Here is an 11060-nt window from a genome sequence, read left to right on the forward strand (position 1 = left end):
TTGACAGATTCAAAATAAAAAAAAAATATTGAGAGTTAATTATGTATTTTTACAAAGAAAAAAATATCTTCATTGGATGTATAAAATGTTAATTATACATCTCGACATATTAAAAATTGATATTTTTAGTAATTATATAAAATATCAAAAATTTTTATAATTAAATTCTAAACTGTCGGGATTTATATTGTTTGTCCTTAAATAAAAGAGAAACACGTAAAAATTTCGTCTTACTATAAGTTATTGGAATTAACTTTTTGTACAATTAGCATATTTAAAACTCAAAGAGCGTGAGCTACCAAAAGCAATAGCTCTAGGTCTATATGAACACACAAAGTAGTAAAATATGAAGAGATGCTGCTAGTGCTAGTGGTGCTTTACTGATAGTGAAATAGATCTAGAGCCAGCATCAAACAAATTTCTTTCTCATGGCCATAGTAGTACTGTACATCGCGCCGTCCTGGGCAAAACGTACTGTGTGTAGCTGTTTTTGACCAATAAAAACTTACCACATCCATCACAAACCAATTAAGGAGTATAGGCTAGGTAAATGGATTGGGGTGTCTGGGTCAGCCAGCTTTCTAGATGTGCAGTAAAAACCTCATCATTTAACGGAAGAGAATCTGAGTCCACAACCAGAGTAAAGGGATTTGGGACCACTCAAGTAGCTCTATGGTCCCCTCTACTATTGCTCTTTCCTAGGTTCGGTTTTTACCTGTCACGTTTTGTTTTACGAGAGTCAATTTAAGAGATGTTCAAGCTAATTCAGTTGGTTACGCTTGATATTTCGATGCGTGAACATGTGTTATCTTTTATGGAGGCTACATCAGGGGCGTCTCTACCCCTTTGAAAAAAAAAACGATCGCCTTAGGTCCCCAAATTTGAGGGGTCTCATTTAAAAAAAATTAATATATATCATATGAAGAAAAATTAATTTATTATATATAATAAAAGTATTATTAGAAGGGGTTTGATATATTTGAAGTATTTTCTCTCAAGAATAATTAAATGCATCAATTAAATTACAAACTAAAAGAAAATTATTAAAAGAAAATGAATATATAATTTTTAAAATAGACTTTGTTTAAAAAATAACTTTTTTTCTAAAAATTTAAGGCCTGCGTTTGATTTTGACCTTAGGCCACTACCTTACTTGAGCCGCCCCAGGGCTAGATCTTTCTTGGTGGAGCAAAATTTAAGCTCATCAGCTTGATGATGATAGATTGAGAGTGATTCGTGACAGAGTATTGAGTGGTGAGGCCAAGACGACATCTATTGATTCTAATGGTGTTTTGAGGATTTATGATTTATACCCAAAATTCTATAAGTAGTATTTCTTCTTATAATAGTAAGTATAAATAACATAAATATCAACCTTTTTAGAGGTAATTACATCCTCTTCCATTTTTTTAATTACTTACTCTCTCTCCCTATTAATATACATAACATAGCCGACATATACATAACATTCTGTGTATATGTTGAGATTTTTATAATATGTTTAAGGAGTTGGGATTTTTTGTAATATTAGAAACATAAGTTGTGTATTTGTATAATTTTTAGTAATAATAAAGGAAGGTATAGTTTTCATGAGCGCATTACAATTTTCACTATATGCGAGGTCTGAACTCTGAACCACAAATATTTATATCATAGCTTTACTTTGCAATTCTGTAAGAGATAATTTTCACTCCTTAAATCTATGATGCACTTCGTCCTCCTGATCACATGACATCAACTTTATCGGTCGTTACTCCAAGATTTCCGTCCATTTTTCTTATATTAATTTAATAAAAGAATAATCATTTTAAAATGTTAATCAAAATTATACGGTCAAAATTCATATAATTTAACAATTGAAACAAAATGTTACAAAAAATTACTTGTCACTTATTTTTTAACTGAATTTTCACTTTTATTTATTATTTTTGATATATAAATGATGAATAACTTTTTTCTCCATTTTATCCTTCATACTAATTTTTATTCTCCAAAATAATTTAAGACACAATAATAACATCAATAAATAGGAATTATAATAAAATAATTATATTAATAAAAATTATTTTCTTAATAAATAAATCGTGAAAATGTGACAAATAAAAATAAATAAAAAGATACATCTTAGTTGATGGTACTATAGGAGAGTGCAAAATATTGGATTGTCGACAGATTATTACTACAGGCGGTTGATTCAGAATGATCAGTGAGGTCGAGGAATAGATCGATGGGGGCTTCTCCCCTCTCCAAGGAAATGGTTTGGAATTCTTGGGATTTGTGCACATAACCATATGTGTCTCTTTGAAAAAAAAATTATACTCCACTTTTTCTTCTTTCATTACTCTCACCCTCCACTTTTATTTTGTCAAATTTCAAACATTAAGAAATAATTTATTATTTTATGTCTTTTCTTTTGTTATTACTTCCTCCATTTTATTTTATGTATCGTTATTTAATTAAATATTAAATTTAAGAAATAAATAATCATTTTATAAAGCTTATAAAATTATTCCTCTTAAAATCACTTTAATATTTATTTTTTAATTGTTTTTTCTTAAGTGAGATTCAGTAAGAATAAAATGAAAATGATGTCATTAAATAATTATCAAATAAAAAAAGATTATATTCTTTATGGGACAGATTAAAAAGAAAATGACGACTTAAAAGGGGATGAAGAGAGTAGTATATATCAAGTACTTTGTCCATCTGTGCTAAGGAGATTTTCTTGATTTGAAATACGAGAGCCAAACTAACTAATATCGAAAGTGAATTTGGACACTCGATCATTTTGGAATATTTTTAAAGGCTAGAAAGACATTTAAAAGAGGGAGGAATTAAGTACCGAATCAGGAAAAAAATAAACTAAAAATGAAAAAATTGGAAGGAGTAAAAAGAAATTAGAGATCGGACTGATTAATCCATCATGTCATTCGAACAAACAAAAAATACCAAAAAGTTGTAGAAGAGTCCTTCAACTAATTAGATGTGTAAGTTAGATATTTAAGAATGAGGCATGGATCTCATGTCCAAAAAAATTACTTCTTTCGTCTCAATTTGTTTATCAAATTTTAACATTACACAATTTTTCTTTTTAAAATTTAAAAGTAGTCAAAAAAGGAAAAAGTAATGTTTTTTGAACATATTAAAAAAAAATAAGGCAAAAAAATTAAAACGGATGAAATAACTTATAAAACATTGCTTATATGTTAACCAAAAAAAAGTTGCTCATATATTCTTCATTGCACTGCAGATGATTAATTAATTAACGTGATAAATTAACAAGTTGTTTTAAATATAAATGACTTGTGTCTTGTAATGTACTTGAAGGTTCTTAAAGGTAGATAGGCATGCAGAGAACACAAGAACAGACATTGTTTTTTTTTCTTCCCATTAATATAACCTGAACAAAAAGGAGTTGGCATTTTTTGCATTTCCATTTAAGGACAAAGAATCAATGACAATCCCTATAACATAGGCTAATCTTACTCAAAGTACACTATTTGTCTTTGCTTTTTTTGCCCCTCTTCTTTTTAATTTTCACTACTATAGTACCCTCCCTTAAACATGATACACATTAATACATACGTATAATAACATGATATACATTTTTGAAATTATTTAATGTTATCCTTCGTTAATTTTTTGGTTCATACATATTAATGATGTTGATATTGTTGTAAACTCATCTCTCGTATTTACCTTGCCCTTAACGAAGCTAATTAGGTGAACTCTACGTGAACATATTTTTCGCGAAAAAAATCTCTAAATTTATCCTCACTTTTAACTATGGTTTAAAATTCTTAAAATTATTCTCAAGTTGGAGCTTCATTAAAGGTGGCAAGTTTAGTACATAATTAAGGAGCAAGTAGTATTGTTAACCATCATGAATAACTATATGTTTTAGCAGTAATGCTAGCTGCACTACTTGAAATGATGCATATTATCATTAATAAATAAATACCCCTTTAAAAGAAAATGGAGCAAATTTCACTGTTTATATATATATATATATAAATAAATGGATAAAAAAAAAGAAAAAATGCTCTGTTTCCTCCCTGAACTATATATACACGAAATTGCTGAGACACACCCGAACTTTAGAAGGGTCCTATTATCCCATGGACTAATTAAAATCGTATTTACAGCAACCTTAGTGCCTACGTGGCACATTGGTGAACCAACACATTGAAGGTCCACGTAGGCACACGTATGTGTCACGTAGGCACTAAGGTTGCCAAAAATAGAGTTTTAATTAGTCCAGGGGTAATATAGGATCATCCTCCTAAAGTTCGGATGTGTCTCAACGATTTCGTGTATATATAGTTTAGGGTGAAAACAGTGCCTTTTCTAAAAAAAATATAATATTGCAACTCTAATTACTTCATAACACTTAATTTCAACTGACATCATGGTCAAAAATACTATTCTTATATGCTATCCTCCACCTCCTATAATTAATTACTTATCAGTTTTACACCAAAAAAAAATTATGAAATATAAAACATTTCATTTTCCATAAGATAATGTAATAATGTGAAAAATATATAAAAATTGACGTGCAAGAAAAGAGAGAGTAGCTAGGGTCAATGCAACGCTCAAACAAACACCCTAATATTCTTATTGGTTGAAAAAAAAAAAGTTGAAGCAATGATTTGTTACTAATACAAGATAGATTTGTGGGTGTTATTTTTTTCTAGGAAAATACACTTTTGGGTCTAGGTATGCTATTTGTTTACGATGAAAAAGAATATTTCTGCAATGATTTGTTACTAATTATGTACAAAGAGACTAGCTAGGGGGACCTCAATATATATCCATAAGGTCTTTTTCTTAAACTGCATTTATGTGATACTTGTTCTCTACTGACAATACACAATCATCTCTTTTGCTGTTTTTGCAAAAGCGTAATGTATGGAGAAATGGAATTGTTTGTTAGGTTCTTGACCACTCTTTAAAAATTACCTATAGGTTGATTTAACATTTGAAGTTATATGTAAGTTATTATAGTAATTTTAAGTTGATTTATAAGGATAATAATTAAGTTTATAATTAAATATTTAGCAATAGATCTTTTAATACATATACATGGTATATAAGTAAAAGCTATCGAGTTTCGATAAATCAAATAGAAGAATTTGGATCAGCATAGGATTTTCCAAACTTCGAAAGCTAAAAATATTTACTTTAGAAAGTTGTGATGTTTGTCTAAACTTTTAGAAAAAAAATTGAATATTATATAGTCAAAATAATACGTGTACCACAAACTAAAAAGGCACAAAATATTTTTCAAAAGCTGAAAAAATAACTTTTATTTTGTAATAGCACTCTTTGGAATTCATACTTTTAAAAATAAGCATATTTTGAAAGTGTAATCGAACAATGTAACACATTAAGTACTTGTTTTAGAACTTAATTAAGATGATGGTAATTAAGAGTTAAAAACAAGAACAAATAGGATTAAGTTCAAGAATGATTTAATTACTTATCTTGAACCACCAAATTACCTACTCGATTTGAGCTATCACGTGGTCAAGATAAAGAGAAAATTTCATAAATAGTTATTGTTTAGAGTGTGATTACCAAATGTAGCTATAAGTTGTGTATTTATGTAATATATTTATAGTTGCTATATTAGGAGAAAGTGTTGTTTGGCGGATATCAACTGTACTCGCGAAAGAGCTAGACTGAAGCAGTGGATATGATTAACGTATACTGTATCAATACAAAACACGTGAAAATACTATATCGACGTGCATGTGTATTGTATATTTGCTTCAAAACCCTAAATATAACTATGCATTGCAATTTTTTGAAATTATAGCTATATATATTATAAACACAATCTAAATATTTGTCTCATTGTAAATAGAACAATGATTTTCATAAAAAAGAAAAAAATAATTAAGAGTTTCAAAAATTGATTTTAACTTGTTTTTTGCAGGACCTTTTTTTGTGTGTGAGATTTTCACATCATATATATCACATATTAATGTTATGAACTAATCATTAAAAAATATTTCATTAATTATGGAAAAAAAAAAAGAATCATGACACTGGTAAACTATTAGCACTCTTAATTAAGAGGTGATTATATTCTAAAATGTTTTTAAAATTAAACTACCAAGAAATGTTAGCTAGCTCAAAGGGGTTAATTAGTGTGTCCCATTTAATAGAAGAACGGGTATAACAACCACAACATATCAATAAAATCCGACAATTAAGATTTGGGGAAGGTAAACTGTCGCAAACCTTATCACTATCTTGAAGAATTAGAAAGGTTGTTTTCGAAAAACCCACAAAAAAATCAGGTATGCTTTACATTAGTTTAGAAACCAGCTAGTTCAACAAATAGTGATCATAAATAGATAATTAAAATAATTTAAGTTATATATATCATCAAAATAAGAAGTTTTCATACCATGACATCATCATTATATGTTATAGCAAGTGACACATTTTTCTTTTTAAATATTATAAATTCAACATTTTAAGTATCAACATGTATATCTTTTGAATAGCTTGACAATGTAAACACCGATGATCAATACATAATCATAAATTTTACATATCATCAATTAAAATGATTTTTTACATTTTCATCATTTAAAGATACATAGATCAAAATGCCTTCTTACAAATGTGAGATTTAAAACTTTTAAAGTAAATTACATTGTGTGCTATATAAGCATATGAAAATAGCCGATAGTATAAAAATTATATATGTTGACCGTGTATATTACTTAAACTATATAAAGAAAAAAAATGTACCACCGGAAATAACTGTAAGGGGTTATTTGGTTGAGAAACAAGTTACCTCGGAATTAACTATTTAGGAATTAGTTATTTATTTTCAGGTGGGATAAAAATTACATTATAATCTCAAGATAAGTAATCTCGAAATAAACTATCTCGCATGCGTTCATGTCAATCGAACATGAGATAATTAAGCTACTCATCATCCTAAAAGTAATCACGAGAGTAGTTATCCATTATCTATCGTACCAAACTAGCCCTTAATCTACATTGTACTATAAATATATCACATTTCTATTTCAGCTCAGAATTTTATTATTTCTTTTATAAAAAAAGGGAAATAATATCACATATTATTTGTGTATAAAAGACAAGAAGATTACTAGCAGATAAACAAACACACACACCATAGCTATAGCCTTTTAGATACCATGTTCTGTTGCATTTCTCATCTGTAGTCTCTCTGTGTGTGTTTTCTCTGCTACAGAAAAAACACCTTTCTTACTTGCCCCTCCACCCCACACCCCCACACCCACCCACCCCACCCCACCCCAGCTCACAAAATTTTCATCTACTGTTCCATTACAAAAATGGCTACTTCTCATCATCCAATTCTTCAAGAAAATCATCAATCAAGGCAAACACAAACAATGAACACTTCTTCTACGACACGTAGAAGGTCTAGCAACAATGCCCAGAAGAAAAAGAAACCACCACAAAGAGGCATGGGTGTTGAACAGCTCGAACGCCTTCGAGTTCAAGAACAGTTAAAAAACAGTAACATCCACATTGGTGGTACTCATCATCAGTGTTTATCTAGCAACAATTTCCCAAATTTTAGTTCTAGTGCTAGTGCTACTGTGGCTACTGGTGGTGTTGGTGTTGATTCCGGAATTTATAGTAATCCCATTTTGAATTCTTCACCATTATTTCAGTTTCCTAAATCAATTGTGAGTCCTAGTAATGACTTTTTTGTTCAACAAAAAGTTGTTAATACTGGGTTTATTGGATCTAGTGCTACTACTGTTCCTACTGGACCTTCTATTGCTTTTGGAAATCAGTCTCAAATCGATCTCTACAGATTTGTAAATCCCAACTCTAATAATGGGAAATCGAAGGAAATTCCACACTTGTTTAGTAACAACAACTCCTCATGTTTCTCTGATCGCTGCAGTTCATGCAACAAGGTATATACATAAAACGCGTTCGATTTAATTAATTTTTCTGGTAAAATTATTCACATTTTCCTTTTTCGTACTCATCAGAAGAAGCGTGTGATCAATGGAGATGAAATGAACATTTCTATGGAAAACATGATCAGAGAAAAGGAAGTTTCTGGAACAAAGTCTTTCTTTCAGAACCCATACTCTTTACCTAGTAGCCGTCTAGAAAAAGTGAATTTTATTTTATTTTTAATTTTTTTGCAGCTAGCTAGCTAGCCCTAAATTTTTTTCCCAACATTGTTATTCAATTTTTTCACTTTGTAATCTAACAAAAAATTGAAAAATCGATGATTTGTAGGCTGTAGAGATCGTGGCGATCCACAGAAAGGGAAATTCATCGTTGTCATCTGATGAAGGAGTTGTAATGGAGTATGATTTTTTTTCGGAGAAAAATGGTAATACTAACCATACAAGTTGTTTAGGAAAGACGATGAAGATGATGAGTGCTAATAATTCTCCAGAAAGTTCATCAGTTGCAGCAGCAATGGGAAATATTAATGGTGAATCTTCTTCTGTTACTACAATATCTTGGGCAACAGATACACCTACCAGTTCTATTGATCTTTCACTTAAGCTTTCTTTTTAGGTTTTCACTATAAAATTAATTACAAAAAAAAAAAAAAGGAGTTTTTTAGTATATGGTTTTAATATTTGTCTTTTCACATTTGAGTGAAAATTTATCTGATCAAGGAACCAAACACTACTTTATATTTACCTTTTTGGTTTTTTATATTAATTAGCTAGTTGGAAATACTTGTTATTAACTCTCCAAAATTGAACAATACATTTTCTGGGTTTTATTTGTATGTATATATCTCTTTCTCTATACTCTGGGGATTGTGTGTCAGTGAGATGTAGATGCTTCAGTTTCTTTTTATTTTTTTTTCAGATCTTATATTATATATATTTACTGTTATATTTTGCTTCCTTTTGAAGTTCATGATCAAACAGTAAATAATCTCAGTTTTCTGAAACGTATATAGTTGAACTCCTTATTCTAATTAATGTTGTATTGGACTATTTTGACAATATACATATAGCACCAAAAGAATAGTGAGTTAAATTACCGAGGTAGGGTGGATTGAAAACAACAAATTATGCTACGTGGGGCGGGGTGGGTTGAAGTGTTCACGAATTTATATGAATTTGCCCCGCATCAATTGTCATCTAAGTAGTTCAGATTCTTCAAAAATATTTATGGGTGTGTGTTGGATTCTCCCAAAATAGTGTATTTTTGAAGGATTCGACGTGGGTGCGGCAACATCTTTAGAGAGTCCGAGCAACTTAGATTGTCATCATTAAAGAGTCGCTTGGTAGAGTGTATAAGAATAATGTAAATATGATGTACTAATAATGCTTGTATTAATAATGTTTGTGTTTATGCAGTATTTGGTTTGGTGTAAAAATATATGAATTGTATAATTTTTTTTTTAGAAAATATTTTTTTGACAAAAATACCCTCCATATATATATGGTGGAAAGGATGTGGAAAAGATTTTGAGTGATAATTGTGTTTTTAATTATACTAATACGTCAATTAGAATTCATTGCATTAAGCATTAGTAATACACACCTTACCACATAATGGAGTATACATAGCCTAAAAATTGCACCAAACAAGGTACTAATAGTACCCATTAACTAATATATGCATTATTTTTTCAAATACACTCTACCAAACGATCCCTAAGAGAGTGAAGGGTCCATTACATTTTAAATTAGTGTTTTATTTGCTTAATTTCTTTTTAAGTGTAAGACAATGAGCTAATTTGACAATTAAATCGTGTGATTATACATTTTTTGGCTGCGATTATTATATCGTAAGGGTTTTCTATATGTGCGCCTCTTGGTCCAAATTTTGTATGTATGAATAATATGTACAAATGATTTATTATTTCTTTTCATCCGTTCAAGCTTCAAAGGATATATAGAGTTACACATACCCGATACACAAACTAGAATCTCGAACTCCTAAACTTCAGTTTTTGGCCCGTTGAATTAGTCTAGATACTTGCAAGCTGACCTAAACATGACGGTTATAATACTTATTAATAACTTTTCCAAAACCTACCTTTTTGTAGAACCCAATATCTATAAACTCAAAATCCATCCTGACTCTTGATGAACCTAAATTTCAAGGCAGACAGCGTAGGCTATTTTTCAAATTAATAAAGTGAACTGAAACTAACTTAATTACTGAGTATTTTCAGTACTGAAAGCATAATCTACCAAAACCCTAGCAAGCTATTATTGTTGGTTTTTTTGGGTGGGTGGGGGTGGGGGTGGGGGTGGGGGTGGGGGGTAATTAATTGAGGGGATAGGGTAATTTTTCCAAAGATGAGTTTGTATATATTTTCCTTACAAGGGTAGCCACTAATAAAACCATAAGGAATGCAATTGAATATTATCTGTTTATGGGAGTCAAGCAATATAAAGATCAGATACACAAAAGCCAAAAGCAGAAGTGCTTTATGGCAGTCTAATTTTTCATATATCTTGCATAAATTTTGAATATATAAATTTTATTTTTAAATTTGTGTCCGAATTCACTATCACAATAATAAAAAAATTAATTAACTTTTGAATTTCTAATAGTACATATGCTATTTGTTTCATTTTATATGACATTCTTTTTTTTTTATAGTCCGTTTCAAAAAAAAAAATCACCTTACAACAATTAAATATAATCTAACTCAAAAATTCCCCTTTTACCCTTAATGAAATGATTTACAGTCATAAAAATATCTAAAAATTATTTTAGATCACAAATTTCAAAAAAAAAAAAATATATATATATATATATATATATATATATATATATATATATATTTTGGATCTCGTGGCACGTCAAACAGTGTCACGTAAAATCGAAAGTATGAGTATATACCACTTTAATTGTGATAGACGGAGTATCTGGATACCCAAAAACCAAAAGAAGGTGTGGTTTATGAGAGTGTAAAAAGTGAGTGTTCAAAAAGGGAAGTGAAAAGAGACAATAATATGTAGCCAGTAAACCGTATGTATATGTATCCATGAAAGTAAAATGTATTGTATACAAACAAAATATTGATCAAAAATCTCTAT

The 11060-nt window shown here is 29.5% G+C and overlaps 1 protein-coding gene across 1 annotated transcript; it reads left to right on the top strand.

The window, feature by feature from the left end:
• The first annotated feature begins 7178 nt into the window (after window positions 1-7178).
• Window positions 7179-8720, top strand: LOC107877408 (protein SPOROCYTELESS). The gene is made up of 3 exons (XM_016724057.2): window positions 7179-7940; window positions 8019-8147; window positions 8275-8720. The coding sequence occupies exons 1-3, from the start codon at window positions 7344-7346 to the stop codon at window positions 8560-8562; spliced, it is 1014 nt and encodes a 337-aa protein (XP_016579543.1). The 5' UTR covers window positions 7179-7343; the 3' UTR covers window positions 8563-8720.
• Window positions 8721-11060: the final 2340 nt, after the last annotated feature.

Source organism: Capsicum annuum, chromosome 7 (genome assembly GCF_002878395.1).
Source record: "Capsicum annuum cultivar UCD-10X-F1 chromosome 7, UCD10Xv1.1, whole genome shotgun sequence".
NCBI lineage: Eukaryota > Viridiplantae > Streptophyta > Magnoliopsida > Solanales > Solanaceae > Capsicum > Capsicum annuum.